The following is a 16,343-nucleotide window of genomic DNA, read 5'->3' as shown; positions in this document are numbered from 1 at the left end:
ATAAGTTACAATGATCATGATTCTCATATAAGATCTCGACGGGAATGTGATGCGAATGTTCAATAATCGTCGTCTTTGTGCAAGTGTTGGATATTTGTGGTTTAGTCAAACAGTACTTAGAGTCAATATATATATACATACCTAGATGAATCCAGGATAAGCCCAAACTCACCCTTAAAGGAAAATGCAAGGTATAGACCCATGGTAGTCACCCACAAGACAATATAACCATCAGCTCCATCATGCATAGTATTGACTAAATACCACGACATCCCCACTAACGTCGTCAGTGCCCAATAGTGGGTGTAGAACTAGTTTCTGTCCCATGTCTGTTTTTGCAGGCGTAATCAAGGGCAATGTTGCATGGCCTAATTGGCAGGACCCGGCCGAGGGGCCTAATGGTAGAGACAAAAGAAGTTTTCACCAACTTGCAGGCTCTGCTCGAGTGGCCCAAAAGGGGGTTAGGGCTAACCCTTTTAACTTACAGGACTTGGCCGGGGGGCCTATGTCAAAGGTGGCAGCAGAAGATGCAATGAAGACAAGAACTGGCTCGTGACACCTTGACTCCGATCTATCCCCTCCGGGGAGTCAGAAATCAACACATTATCATCAGCATATAACAATAGGGGGATCCATGTCCCTGCCAACTTTGCTCCTCTATCACCATCCCTCTCAATGTAGTCAGCAACCTCATCCACATACATGCCGAATAGTGTAGGGGATAGCGGGCAGCCCTGCTTCACCCCAATAGTGGAGTGGACCACATCAGAGATCTTTGGAGTGCGTACATGCCCCACTACTGACTTGTATAGAGCCATGATCCCCCAAATCAACTCTTTGGGTACCCCCATCTCCTGCTGTGTGTGCATCAATCTCGCTCTAGGTACTGTATCGAAGGCTTTGCGAAAATCCACAAAGCAACAATATAGCCATCTCCCACGCGATCTCCCCTCCTCAATAATGGCTCTGAGTGTCAGAATATGATCAAGAGTAGAGAAATCTCTCCTGAAACCCGCCTATCCTGCTGCCCGTACGCCCTCTCTCTGCCTGTCTACTTAACTGCCGCTCAAGGATGGATGAGTACAACCGTGCCAATGTGTGTCCAATAGTGCGGTAGTTCCCAGGCTCCATAGGGTCCCTTGACTTGAAGATAGGTATGATAGTGGACAAACTCCAAGCATCCGGTAGGCCCTCACACATGGCACGGTTGAACATCATTATTAGAAGCTCTGCAAGCAGATCTCTGGCATGTATAAAATGCTCCGCTACCAGGCCATCATGATCATATGCTCTCCTGGTCTTCATCCTGTCAATGGATTTCTTTACCACCTCAACGGTAAAAAAAGCACGTGTGTGGGCATGGATCTGGCGGATCTGGAAGAGGTAGCTGCCCTGAGACTGTGTAGAGGGATGATGCATACTGACCCCATACCTCTGTAGAAATGATGACTGGTGGGGGAGAGTGCTCATGGAAGAGTCGCCATGGCTCGCCTGAATCTTGGCTCAAAAACAACTGAATTCTGCTCTAGCTAGGAACGTCCTCTTCTTCCGTTGTACCAAACGCCGAGAGGCAATCTGTGACTGCATGTGAGTAATGACTCCTAGAAGTACCTCGCTGTAGAGTCGGGCTCTGGTCTCTCTGCACTTATCATACCAGCTATTCTGGGGTATGCTCCTGGAACGGCGCCGCTGCCCTGGCTGAGAGAGAGAGAGAGAGAGAGAGAGAGAGAGAGAGAGAGAGAGAGAGAGAGAGAGAGATGGGAAAGGCTCTCTATGCTGATACAAGCTGCTCATACAAGGGACCAAGGGTGGTCCAGAATAAATTTGACATGCCCTATGGATAGACCCAAGGTACACACAGCTGCAACTGCTAGTGACACTGCCGACTGCTCCTGCACACGAGCCCACTGACACGGTTTCCGCATGGGTACCACCTCCAACATGCTATGAAAGCATAGATCTGGTGCACTTCCTCCTGGCCTGATCTAGATCTGGATTTGGATCTCAGATGAGAAACCCTACCATTGCATGATCACAAGGCTCGCGAAGGGTTACCGTGAAGAGGTAGTGCATCGTAGAGAGGGTCTCCACACATTGCAACTGCTGCTTAACAAAAATGCTGGGGCTGATCGGAAAAACGCTGACAAGCTGGGCAAAATAGCTAGGAATGTAACCTGCAGTGACTGCCAGCCAAGGCTAGATCTGCCCCCAAGGGCTGCCCCCCCTGTGGGTTCTATGGCAATATGCAAAGAGGTGACCCCCCCCCTCTCCCTATATAGGCAAATAACCAACCTGCCCGACCCAGCCCTTTTATCTCCATGACCTCATAAATGGGGGAAAATGAGACAAAGGGGGAGAGAAGGGCACCGGATGCCCTTAGGGCTCATGGGAAAAATATACCAAGGCTAGGAAAAAATACTCCCAGCCTGTAGGAGCACAGATGGCCATGGAACCAAGCCAAAAACCAAGGCTAAACATGGCTAGACACAACCCAACATGAGAAACCTACCTCACACTTCCCGGGCACATCCACAAAACAGCCCTCACTCCCTAACACCTGTCCGTGGGAGTAAGTGGGACTGACTGGACGAATCCAGAGAGATCCTTGAATGCTAACAAGATCTGGGGCTGATTTACTCTCCTGATGTGAGGGGAAACAAGGGCGGAAAGCTGGCTGCAAAAATGCAGCAGATATGTCGTGGAAATCAGGGCTGAAAATGCAAATGATGATGATGCCGATGATGGACAGCAATGGGAGCACTCGATGCGGTGAGGGAATGGCCGCGAAGAGGCTCAATGGGTTGCCGAAGAATCGGGCTGCAACGGAGAGAAATTAAAACTCTTGCTTTATTCAACCGATTGATGCTGTGTAATGTGCATTGGAAGTGAATGATGATATATGGTTCAGGATGAGTGCTCAGTGATACTCCAGGTTCCTTTTAATTAGCGGAAGGGAGAGCCTTCCGTGCTTTAGTGAGAGAATGTGCAATGACCAAACGAGTGGAATGCAAACTGAGTTAAGAGTGCAAGAGAGTGCGAGAGAGAGAGAGAGAGAGAGAGAGAGAGAGAGAGAGAGAGAGAGAGAGAGAGAGAGAGAGAGAGAGAGAGAGAGAGAGAAGAGACGACATCAGATGGGGTCCCAAACCTCCCTCCAAGGGCCCTCCTCTCTATTGCTAGAGAGGTATTTGCCTTAGATTGCACAAAGGTCTGGTACAATGCTTCTAGATGCTGTGGTACTTGACGACGACGATGTCGACAACGACGATGGTGTCAACAACGACGACAAGGTCAATGCTGAAATCTGAAAATGCTAGGTGTCTTGCTGGGAATATGCAACTGTGGCGGTACTGCGGGGCTGATCTACAACTGCCGAAGCAGGCAAGGCTGAGAATGCAAAAATGTTGGCTGATCTGGGCTGAAGTGCAAAACGCTGGCTGTAATTGCTGAAAATTGAAAACGCCAGGCTGATCTGGGTTGTGATGACGGGAAGTCTGGCGAGGATCTGCAACCTGCAACCTGCAACCGGTGGTGCAGGTGCTCGCGAGGCTTATGGCTGATCTGAAAACACTGATGGATGTGGGTTGAAAACACTGATGGCTGTACTGAGAAAACGTTGGAAGGCTGAATGCAACCCGTCTTGCTTCTGTGCACCTGAGCTCTTCCTGGTCTTCTGCTGATTCTAGCGCCCAATGGGCTTCATATATAGGTGGTTGAAAGTGGGTCGAGCACTCAACAGTCATACAGATGGCTCCACGATTTGGTAATAAAAATGCCTAAAGTCACTTATTGAATAAGTGCCCATAAGAGGTGGTTCCCACGCGCAACAAAACTGGGTTCATGCGGTGGGGAATGCTCATGCTTGGTACTAGGTACTGATGCTAATGATCATGCTGTGTGCAATCAGAGGGTATGCAGCTACTCTTAAGTGCCTGGACATGCACGGCCCGCGTAACAGGCTCACAAGGTTGCGAGAACACTTTCTAGGCTACCTAAACCCAGAAGTAGGATCAGCTTGTCCACATGCACATAGGGTTAGATGTGCACGTGACATCCCCCCCTTTTCAAGGTGAGATACTGGTATCGAGCTGTATGGTGTTTGTAAAGTCTGCCAACAACTCCTGGGGTCCTGCGAAGTGCTCCTCGCCGGCCGACTCTGCTGCGTGGTTTGAGCGATACTTAAACTTTATGAAGGTCTGCAATGCTTGCTTCTATGGGCCGCGCCGAAAGCAACAGAATGATCTGCTGCGGCTCCAATGCTCCATTTTTGTCTATGGTCGTGGGTCCACCTTCCGCTGAGGAATATCCCTGAAACCACTTCAAACACAAACCATAAACGTATCCATTCCGTGTAGAGTGACTGGAAAAAGACTATTCTTTCTAAATGACTCTGCATGCAATACAGATGAACAAAGTGACGGAGTGCCAAATCGTTCACCAAATACATGCAAAAAGTTCAATCAAATCTTGACTTTTTGACCTAAACCTATCAACTGTGGCAAATCACAATAGAAGTGTCAATGCTCGATGGACAATCGCGCTCGTGCTCTTTCTGTGACTGTGTCATGCCAAGGAATAATCATGAAAAATCGATCGACAAAATGGACAATCGTGAGACGTTGTGAATTCCTTGAAAAACAAATCTGCTTTCTTTTCGAGAGTGATCTGCATACATCCGTGCTTGTTTGTGAGTGAATCATGTGCATCGTGCAATACGGCATGCCTGTGAAAAGGGAACACATAAAGACGGTGACGAAAATACACGAGACCGTCACGAATGAAAAACTCGAACAATGCATACTGACTAATTATGCGAAGACAAAATACTCCCTGAATGGGTCTTTGGACATCGACTCAAGGGTCAAGATCGGCCCGGCGTGACTGATCGTATTTGCAATGAGGTTAGCTTTTCTAGAAACATCATCATCCAAACCACCAAATTGCTCCTTACGAACAATCACATCTCTATCATGCAAAAAATGTGTGTCGTGCTTCGGAGAAGACATGATAGCAAGAGAGTTCTTTTCATGCAGTGATTCATGCTTTTCTAGACTGTTGGACTGTGTACTGAGACAAACAATGATACTACTTGTGTTTTAACCTCTTTCGAATCATGAGAGAGAGAGACTAATGGCAAAGAAGGTATGTTCTTGTCACAACGAAGGACCACGAAAGGTGCTCTTTCAACTAGGAGAGAGAGAGTGTTTTATTTTCAAAGTAACAGTAAAGTTTTGACTGCTACCATGTACCTAGCGGGTGATGCCATTAATTGGTATCAAGCTTGGCAAGAGTCACAAATGGCTGAGCATCTTGAGCATTTCAGTTAGGTTGACTTCCAAGACAAGCTCAAGGCTCGCTTCATGCCACCATAGTACCTTGATCGGTTAAAAGACGATTGGCGTGGTCTTAAGAAAAGTGAATCCCTTGTTATGTCTTTTTCTAACGGTATTTTGCAGATTGGCATTCAATTGTGAAAGTCGGATGAGGATTGAAAAGAGGCTTTCCTCTTTGGGTTAGACGAGTATATCAAGTTCGATGTGCAAGTTTTCAGTCCTAAGGACTATAATGGCGCCATCAGAATCGTCTTAGTACAAGAAGTGAAGCACAACAAAGGTAAGCCGAAGGAGAACAAGTCGAGTACTTCACAAGACCAACTGAATGGTAAGCATGGTAAGACCATTGGTAAGCATGATGGTAATTCTTCTTCTCAATCTTCTTCTACACCTAGAGCACAAACCTCTCACACTGAATCTAAAGAAAAGGCTAAAACTCAGGAAACCCCTAAGTTGACGCCTGATGAAAAATCTGCTCAAGGAATTTTAGGAGGTTGGTTAAGTCTTGAAGAACGAGCCGAATATGCACGAGACAAAAGATGTTTTGAGTGTCACACTAAAGGTCACATTAAACGAGATTGTCCTAAGAAAGAACCTAAAGAACCCACAACATCCACACATCTGTGTCCAAAGTTTCTCATGATCATGTAGATGAGTTTCTCATGCTGTGTTATGGTCATGTGAATAGTACACACATTGTGATCTTGTTTGATTCGGGTAGTATGCATGATGTGATTAGTGACTCTCTCGTGAAGAGCGTATGTTTAGAAGCTCTCCCCATAGATCCCATTGTGATCTTTGGTTTTGCTTCTGGCATGCACTCTTCTTTCACGCATGAATGTCCTGATGTGACAATGTTAGTTCAAAATGTCGGTTTTTGTCATAGATTTGTGGTTTCTCCTCTCAAAGGATGTGAGTTGATTTTTGGCATTAAGTGGTTTGAAGGTTATAATCCAATTTTCTTGACTGTCGCAAAGTAAGCATTAAATTGATGCAACCAAGTATGAATCAAAGAAACATCCATCTTACCATCATACTTACTAAACGTCAATTTCTCAGTGACTGGGCTATTGGAATCTTTGTCTCTACTTGATGACTCGCCGACCTCCTTGAGTGGCTTGGACTTCGAGAAGAGTACCTGTAGGATCAACTCGTGCATGCGTTGGTCTCTCTGTGCCTCTCGCTCTAGCTCCATAGCCGCTCGCTTCTCTTTGGCCGCTATGCGTTGAGCCTCGCATGCTTGCTCATGCTCGAGCTTCATAGCTGCCTTTCTTTCTTCGGCCACTAAGCGTTGAGCTTTGCGTGCTTAGGCTATAAAGCCCGCACGGCTGCCCCCTTACTTTCCATATGGGTTATATTGCGGACATGTGGCAGTCTCGGAGCCAATCCCCCCCCTTCAATCTCACAAAACACTTCTACTCACACAAAAAAACTCCTTTTAGTCCCCACTTCCATGCTCTGCAGTTTGCTCCGTGTTGCTTAGATTTCTAGTTTGTCAAGTCACACTAAAGCCCCAACTTACCGGCTTCGACTCATAATAACTCCGCCTCACTTGGACTTTGTAAATTGTCAGGCCTGCAAACCGAGACTGGAAAAAATTCACTTGGCACCGCACTGTCGACAACTGCCCCTGACTTAAACTTTAATATCTTGCTGTTTTGAGCTTCGATTGAGGAGCAGTAAATTCCTATGGCCTTCACACATCACATACTTTGCATACAAACCCTGTCTACCTGCAAAAATTTCAAATAGCTCACCGACCGAGGCAACCAATTTGGCATAGAACTGGCCTCGGTGAAACTTCACTTAGCAATATCTTGGAGCAAGAACTCCAATTGCTAATCCGACAAGACCGACGTGCTCCACAAGGTGAGCACTTTAGGCCCATGCATTCATACCAACTTTGACGCTTCATTAGCAGTTGCCCAATCGGGTACGGATCTGCAACCATTTCAACTTCAAACTGCAATAACTTTCACACCGTAGCTCCAATTGATGAGCCGTGATGACATGCATGCTCAGCTCTTTGAGCACTGCAGTTTAGTCCATAAACTTTCCTTAATGATCGCTTCAAACATACTCACTTTTAGCATTAAGAATATAGTTTCTAGCCCTTTAAAGCTGCATCTGGCATACATTTAGCATTAAGCTAGCTCGTTACCAAGCCCTGATCACTGATCAATAATCATGTAGACTTCAATTATGCACAATGTGCATCCTTCTGCTCTTTTTCTCATCATGGAAGCGGAGCTGCACGACAACGCATTGTGATCTTGTTTGATTCGGGTAGTATGCATGATGTGATTAGCGACTCTCGTGAAGAGCGCACGTTTAGAAGGCTATTCCAATAGATCTCATTGTGATCTCTGGTTTTGCTCCTGGCATGCACTCTTCTTTTACGCATGAATGTCCTGATGTGACCGTGGTAATTAAAAATGGCGGGTTTCGTCGTAGATTTGTGGTTTCTTCTCTCAAAGGATGTCATTTGAGTTTTGGCATCAATTGGTTTAAAGGTTATAATCCACGCATTGATTGGAAAGAAAACACTCTCTCTCTCTCTCGCAGTTGAAGGAGCACCTGCCGTGGTCCTTCGCTATGATAAGAACATTCCATCTTTGCCATTAGTGTCTCACTCTCATGTTTTGAAAGAGGATAAAACACGTAATATGATTGTTTCTCTCAGTACACAGTCCCACAATTTAGAAAAGCATGAGTCGTTGCATGAAAAGAACTCTCTTGCTATCATGTCTTCTCCGAAGCACGACACACATTTTTTGCATGATAGAATTGTGATTGTTCGAAAGGATCATCAAGTCTTTAAGTTGCTCTAGTTTGTACCGAGTACTCCTTGGGGTGACCATCAAGCTAGATGGTTCTAGTCTTGTGAGCAATTTGGTGGTTTGTATGATTGTGTTTCTAGTATAGCTAACCTCATTGCAGATACGATCAGTCACGCCAAGACCGATCTTGGCTCTCGAGTCGAGGTCCAAAGAACCCATTCAGGAAGTATTTTGTGTTAAGCATGATTAGTTAGTATGCATTGTTCGAGTTTCTCATTCGTGAGGGTCTCTTGTATTTTTGTCACTGTCTTTATGTGTTCCCTTTTCATAGGCATGCCGTATTGCACGATGCACATGATTCACTTACGGATGAGCATGGATGTATGTAGATCACTCTAGAAAAGATGAAGAGTTTGCATTCAAAGAATTCGCATTGTCTCATGATTGTCCGTTTTATCAGTCGCTTTTGCGTGTTCATTCCTTGGCATCACACAGTCACAGAAAAAGCACGAGCACGATTGTCCATCAAGCATTGGCATTTCCGTTGTGATTTGCCACAGTTGATAGCTTTAGGACGACACGTCAAGATAAGATAACTCTTTTGACAAGTATTTGGTGAACGGTTTGACACTCTGTCACTTTGTTCATCTGCATTGTATGCACAGTCATTTAGAAAGAATAGTGTTTTTCTAGTCACTCTACATGGAACGGATATGTTTATGGTTTTGTGTTTCAAGTGGTTTCAGGAATATTCCTTAGCGGAGATTTCTAAAGACGATGAACCCAAGATCATAGACGAAGTTCGAGCATTAGGAGCTGCAGGAGATTATTCTATGTCGCTTTCGACGTGGCCCAAAGAAGCAAGCATTGCAGACCTTCATGAAGTTCAAGTATCGCACGACCCATGCCTCAGAGTGGGTTGGCGAAGAGTTCTTCGCAAGATCCCAGGAGTTGTTGGCGGACTTAACGGAAGCCATACAACTTGGTACCAGTACCTCACCTTGAAAAGGGGGGGATGACAGATGTCTCGTGTACATCTAACCCGATGTGCGTGTGGACAAGCTATTCCTACTTCTAGGGTTTAGGTAGCCTGGGAAATGTTTTGGCAACGTTGTGAGTCTGTACACAGGCCGTGCATGTCCAGGCACTTAGAGTAGCTGCATACCCTATGATTGCACAACCCATAGCATTAACATCATGATCCAGTACACAACATGAGCACTTTCCATCGCATGAACCCAGTTTCCGACAGCGCGTGGGACTCTGAAAACGCTAGGACTGGGATTTGTTGTTGGTGATTGATGGGAGGTACTGTGGGTGCTGTGGTACTGGGTACTGTGGGTGCTGCTACCGTGGATTGGGTACTGAACTTATTCTGCAAATGGGAGCCAAGGGCTGCTTATATAGCCCTTGAAAGCTAGGTCAAACAGTAGAAAGGCACCCCATGATCATGTAATTACTAGCTAAATGTCACTTAGTGATGGGTTTAAAAACCCTTAATAAGAGGTGCTTCGTATGAGGTAACTAGCTAGGCGTGGTACTAATGCAACTGTATGGGAACACTCCCCGGTGTCTACACCTAGCCTTGTTCATGTGCAATCAGAGGGTATGCAACTACTGTAAAGTGCTTGGACATGCACATCTTGTGTATAGGCTCACAAGGGTGCCACAACACTTCCTAGGTTATCCTAAACCCTAGAAATAAGAGTTACAGCTTGTTCACATGCACATAGGGTTATATGTGCACGTGACAACCACGATATATGGAGCAGCTGGAAACAACTTCAAAACAATACACGTTTGCCTACATAGAAAAGAGGGGCAGATTTCTTCTCGGAGAAATGTCATAACCTATAGTAGCCGCCCTTGGTGGTATCTCTTTGTTTACTCATCGTTAAATAGTCACAGCAGATTTTTAAAACTCCGAGAATACAACTTCTTTGTATTTGTGCCAAAACTGTTATTCTAGGCCCATTTGTATAGCTGTTGGAACTTATAAAAGCAAGTTGCTAAAAGACATTCACATTACACAAGAGCATATCGCCAAAAAACATCCGAGTTGAGATAAAGATGGCACTTAGCAATTCAGGCAAAGCTGTTGAATTGAATATTGCCACATTTGCAGTTGGCTGCATTAGCCATCTGGCACATCATTAGTTAGTGACAACGTGTCAAGGAAATACCAACTCTTGTTTGCCGCCACATAGGTGTATGGAAAAGTTGAAAGGGTAAGGTGGGAAAGAGAGGAAAAGGCTCAAGGAATGGATCAAATAGCGGGTGGAGTGGGTGGTATCCATCTTTGGAAGCTAGTCTTAGCTCAAAGAACAAGAGGGTTGGTGACAGGTGCATGAGGGTTCTGAAAGGAACCGTAAGCGAGGGCTTCAGTTGAAGGTAAATATCTTGGTTGTTGATTGTTTTGAGAAATTTGTCTCCTGGTTTCAGATTTGTCAAAATATTTTGACCGATGTAATACCTTTGATATTTATTTGATTTAAATTTATTTTGCATCGATTTGCAATGCCGCATTGTGCTGATTATGGAGTTTGTTTCGCGATTAGCCCTATACAAGAAGTTTTTCTTCTCTTGGTTAAGGTACCTCCAGTTCATGGACTTTGGGGTTTTGAAGGCAATGGCTGACATACAGTCCAAGGCAAGCGACAAGTTACTCTACCAAGGGGTGGGTGGTATTGCTCTCAAATTCTTCCATCCCCTTTCGAAATTTGTTTCTTTTACAAATTTATTTTGTGTGCTAAACAGGAAGCGTCATTCATGGAGATGTTGACAAGCTACAAAAGTCTGGTCTGTTGGTCTTATCGTTTACAAAGTTTATTAAAAGTATCTTATTATTGAAGAGCACGTGGTAAGGAAATTGACTACCCTGCTGTATAATATTACACCTTCGGTGATTTCTACCTTGCCAATGCAAAACATTATAGATGTCCTTTCCCATAAGATACTTGTTTTGCGTTTCAACTCCTTTTCTATCAATGACATACATGACATTGCTGGTGGAATCTTTTCAAGATATGATTTCTCCTCTTCACAAATCTAGATAATGTAGGCGTAAATTACTAATACGCATCCAATGCAGTCGGGGCCTTGGCAATGCAAAACAACTCACATGTCCTTTCTCGCTAGACTCAATGATAGACCAGATACATATAGATACAAATAGTCCCAACTGATATCTCTAGATACATATAGACCAGATACATATAAATACAAATAGTCCCAACTGATATCTCTAGACTGATATATACAATGATAAAATTTCTCCTACAGGTGCTGAGCAGATGAGGTAGACCTTGTAGGTACTAGGCCACACTGATGGCTTGGCCGTCGCTCGTTCACAATGCGCCAAAGTGGTCGCCTTGTCCAAACGGGTCTCGACCAGGGACACAACAATGCCCATATGCTGACACTTCTCTTCACTTTAGAGACTACCGGCACTGTAGCTGGGCTATACACTAATCAATGAGGACTGGATCATGGCTGTTCAACTTGGCCACAACAACAACATTAGCATAATCAGCAATCAACTTTTAGGGGCCCAATCTGCAATTTGATATTTGTCCTTTTCCTCAATTGACAACAATCCCATAGTTATCAAACATGGGATTCGTCCTTTCCTCAATTGACAACAATCCCATAGCTATCAAACTCACCAGCAATAGAGGTATCAACATGCTTCTGCTCTTTGTTCTCAACGTTTTTGGAGATTTTTTCAATCGTAATTTTCCTCCGTACGATTAGGACCCTGGTCGAGCTCATGGTTGTGATGTCTACGAGCGTGGACAGAGTTTTTTGCGAGGTGCACCGAGACTGCTCGACATCAATCGGCCTTCTGATCACAGATGGACCACTTATGTGTGATTTGGCATGGCAACCATTGTCGGTTCAAATGCTCAAAGTGGCCTACAATGTAAACTCTCAAAGAAACAAGAACTCGGATCCTCTACGTCGGAGGTTACTCCTGTGTAGCATGACAAAGGGCAAACACATCTATCATTCAATAATTTTATTTAAGTGATTGCTGTTCTCGTGTCTTCAACCAATAGCCAAGTTGTAGTTATGGGGTTGGAAGTCCTTGTCCTTGAATTCTCAAGTGTTCACAGTATTGTGCAACGTTCATGGTAAACATGTCAATCTTCTGATTGACCACGGCTGCTCCACTAACTTTGCGGGCACAATTATGGTTCAGAGACTTAACCTTCGCACTAAGCAAATTGAAAACCCTTCGACTATTGAGTTGGTTGGTGGGTCTACTTTGAACTGCACAACAATGGTGTCGAGATTTTCCTTCTTGATTGATAAATACCATGAGCAGATAGTTTTTGAAGTGATGCTTCTGTCTTGCTATGACATTGTGTTGGCACAAGGGTGACTATATGAGTATGACTGCCTGTATATCTCATCAGTGTACATGGGATCCGTCTCCCTCGTGAAGGTATACCGAGTATGTGTGGAGACCTCTCCTAGTGGAGCTATGCTGAACTGGAACGATAGAGTGAAAGACAAGATAGCATGATTGACTGCTATCCCAACCAGCCTAGTTCCCACCATGAAATTCTGAAAGGAAGGAATGGGTCTCCTGGCGGAGCCATAACATAATCCACTGTACTTGCGCCATCCCGATGTGGAAAGCATGTAAAACCACCTGCTGTAGGGAATCTCTGTAGGCCATTCAAAATGGCCAATCCATGTGCAGTCCCCATATCAATCAAGTATCTGCCATACTTAGTGTGCTATACATCCTGTAATAATCTAGACAGGCCCATTTTTGTAATATCAAGCTCCTGCATCAACTCCTCTGAGGTATCATAGAATACTGTCTGAGTCCTAGCATCAAATCCCCCCAAGATAATAATGTCACCATCCCTGGAAAACTCCCATATATCATCATCCAACATAGAGAAGGGGGACTGTTCTCTAGGTGATCCATATATTGACGTACTAGGAGGGAAATAGTAAATAGCGATGTAGAGGTATCTGCCTGTCTTTGCCTTCAGTCTCACCCACATGTACCTAGTGTGCTCATCCCTTCGAGCTATATGTATCAGAGGTTGTAGCTACTCCATGAATAAGTCTGCCACTCCTCCATGTTTCTTGGGGTCCCATGGCAGCAGGTCCAGCGCGCTCTCTAGGTGACTGGCTAGAGTTCATAGGTCTGTCAGAGGAGGTACAGGCCAAGTAACAAGGAATGGCCATTTTCAGGTCCCTGTTCCTCGTTCCCATCCCAATTTCCCGTTCCGAATCCCCGTTCCGTGTTTCAAACGTGAGTATTCGAAACAGGGAATGGCATTTCATGCATGTTTCCATTCCCCGTTCCCCGTTCTGATTTCCCGTTCCGGGTAACTATGGGTACAGGCTGTCCAGCTACAGGGCATGAGAGGGGTTCAGAGCATGTGTCAGGACATCTCAGAGTCAGTTCCCGCTGAGTGGCTCACACCTCTCGAGCCAGTAGCACCCCGATGGATGGGAGCCTTCACACGACTGGAGGTTCTCATCTCAGTCAGGGCCTGTTCAGAGACTGTCCCAGCCCTGTTCTTCGAGCTTCAGGGTGGGGGACGATTACAACGAGTTGCAGTAGAGGCCCCGCAAGTAGCGGAGTGCTGCTTCCCGAGGATCCGTGTTGTGGGCATCTGTGGGAGGACTTGCGTCATAGACCCTGACCCAGCAGCTCTTGAGACAGGGCACTGGAGGCTATGGGCTTGGGAGTGCTGTCCATTGGCACGAGTGCAGTGGGATCCTGGTGAGTGGCTATGGAGGGACCCCTTCTCTTCTGCAGACCGCCCAGGAGTCCCTTTCTTTCAGTACACTATTCGGCTAGGACGTCATATACTTGCAGCGCAGAGAGAGGCCCGCTCCGCTGCAGCACGTCATTGGCAGGAGGAGGGCCTCACAGTTGAGTTCTTGGCAGCTTTTTGGCAGAGGCTGTGGGACTCCAGACAGCCGAGAAGCGTCACTTTGTTCGAGTGGTTGGTTGCACACAGAGCCACAGCAGTTGGGAGCTGGCTTGTGCATAGTGGTCTCTCGGCCGCATGTACAGCCTGTGACCAGTTGGTGGAGAGTCAGCGTCACTGTCTTTGGGATTGTCCCTCGGCCCAGCAGGTGTGGCTACGAGTTCTTCGGCTGATGCCTGCCCTCTCCACGGCTCGACAGTACACTTGGGGGGCAGCAGCTTGGTCCACCCTCACGGGCCCGGCACTTCAGTTTGAGCTATCTTCCACCAGCAGGATGATAGTGATACAGGGGGGGCGACCTACACTCCGGCCTGTTACAGATCTTACTCCACAGGAGTGGAGCAGTGAGAGGGAGGAGTGTTGGGAGCTCATCAGCGGCTTAGCTCTCTGGTTCATCTGGCGGGCCCGCTGTTTCCGCATCTTTGAGGCTCGCCCTGTGCCACCAGCAGAGACTGTTCGTGACTTTTGGCTAGAGCTGATCCATACTCTCAGAGGACAGCTTGAGGGACTACAGGGCAGCTCCGGCCGCATGCGGGAGCGCCGAGAGGCTTTCCTTCGACTCTGGCGCCCTGGCCCTGCTGTTTTTTCATTGGGAGAGTCTCCCCATCATGCTTGTTGTAGCCCTCTCCTGCAGAGGTGGATGTAGCCCTATGGGCAGTTTTCATTAACTAATAGAAGGATCTTTTTCTCGGAAAAAAAAAAAAAGTCTGCCACTCCTGAACCTCGTCCTCTGTGCTTTGATCGAGTCTCCGACTCTCCTGTCTGCAAGCTGTCTCCCATCTGTATCCGCTCACATCTGGCATGGACTGCCCCGGGGCCTGATGCGTCTCAGAGTAGAAAATGATGTCCCTCCCTGTGAAACTATCCTCAAAGGCCCCTACATCAAGGCGCAAAGATCCGTTACAATTCCATGTAGCCACTGAGTGTGGTCCCACAGGTCTTGCGCCATCATGCGGGGCGCCTCTCTAGAACAACCACTCGTCCATCCCTGTAGAAGGCCACTTTCCCCTTCTCTCGAGCTATCATTATCTCGTGCATAACTTCTTTCATATGAGCAAGTTTTGAGAGTGTGACGTCATCTCCAAGAAATATGCCCGTTTTCTTTAGTGTAGGATGCCTCTTCAAGAAGTCCTTCTTTGCCTCCATGGATGGGAAATGCATGATTAGAGCTCTCTCCTTTGAAGTCTCCCCATTTCCTTGTGTCTTCTTCCCTACCCTCCATGCCTTTGTATGAGTAGCCTCGTTACCCATGATGCGGAGAATTTCTTTGACTTCCCCTTCCACATCATCTCGGTCTTTTAGACCGGTTACTCGTACATGCAAAACTCTAGTCTTCCTTTGCTGCTCTTCTTCTGAAGTCATATTGATGATTGTAGGAGTGGGGATAGATGTGGTTTCTTTCACTTTCCCTTTCTTAGCGAATTCTATTCATTTCTCGGACTCATCCGCCTTCTTCTGTATCGTCGTGATCACATCCACCCACGAAGACGTCTTTGCCACATTCTGTTTCTCTTCCTCTTTGATCATCAGTACCTGTTCCTTGATGACCTTGATTTCCTCTATCACCGAGGGTTGGAATTCACCTTCCTCTAGTCCATTGCTTGCTCTATCAGCAAGCTCTCACTTGAGGGCTGAGACCTCTTCTTTGAGTGCTTGTGAATGCACCTTAAGAGCTTGTATCTCTGCGTGCAGGTCCTCTTTCTTCTTCTTCCACTGCGTGCCTTAGTTCAGGAACATTTGAAGAAGGTTTGCCTTCTCCTTCCACCATCCTTCCATCTCTGCTTTCCATTCCTTCATCTCCCTTTCCACTTGTGTTATCCGCTTGTTTGTAAGCATGAAGGTTGCCTTCGTACGGGACTTGCAAGCTGGTGAAGCGCTCATGACCTCCGTCGTAACAGCCCCCGCAAGCCACCTGGGCGACTGAGTTGGTTACCTGCTAGACTTGCAAAGCACACAACGGTGAGAGTCTGCTCACACCAATAACAACCTACTTGTTCACAAGGTGTGCACTCGTACAAAAAGTCCAGCGCAAGCAGATACTACCACACATGCTATAGCAGCAGCAACTTGCTGCGTGTTCACACCTCGAAGGCAAGCGCAGACTGAATTTAGGAGTTCGTAAGGTAATAACTGTACGGCAATAAACTTATGACAAATGTTGTAAGCCCGTCGTATGATTTATGGGGCGAGGACAGCAGCACTTGCACAGTGTCATGCCAATACTTGCACGTTGTGAGGACTTGCGTAGAGAGAGAGAGAGAGAGAGAGAG

At 46.2% G+C, this 16,343-nt stretch overlaps 1 protein-coding gene across 1 annotated transcript in view; it reads left to right on the top strand.

The window, feature by feature from the left end:
- The window catches only part of LOC147464235 (uncharacterized), an 84,769-nt gene that overhangs the window by 22,323 nt on the left and 46,103 nt on the right, over positions 1-16,343 (top strand). Inside the window, exons 2-3 of the mRNA XM_086513746.1 lie at positions 10,703-10,787; positions 10,868-10,909. Of these exons, the coding sequence (XP_086369872.1) occupies positions 10,703-10,787; positions 10,868-10,909 (127 nt within the window). The remainder of the gene's footprint in view (positions 1-10,702; positions 10,788-10,867; positions 10,910-16,343) is intronic.

This window comes from Adiantum capillus-veneris, chromosome 1 (assembly GCF_014529385.1).
Source record: "Adiantum capillus-veneris isolate H3 chromosome 1, ASM1452938v2, whole genome shotgun sequence".
Classification (NCBI taxonomy): Eukaryota; Viridiplantae; Streptophyta; class Polypodiopsida; order Polypodiales; family Pteridaceae; genus Adiantum; species Adiantum capillus-veneris.
Note: the sequence above shows the minus strand (reverse complement) of the source record. Positions and strands in the feature narration are given on the sequence as shown.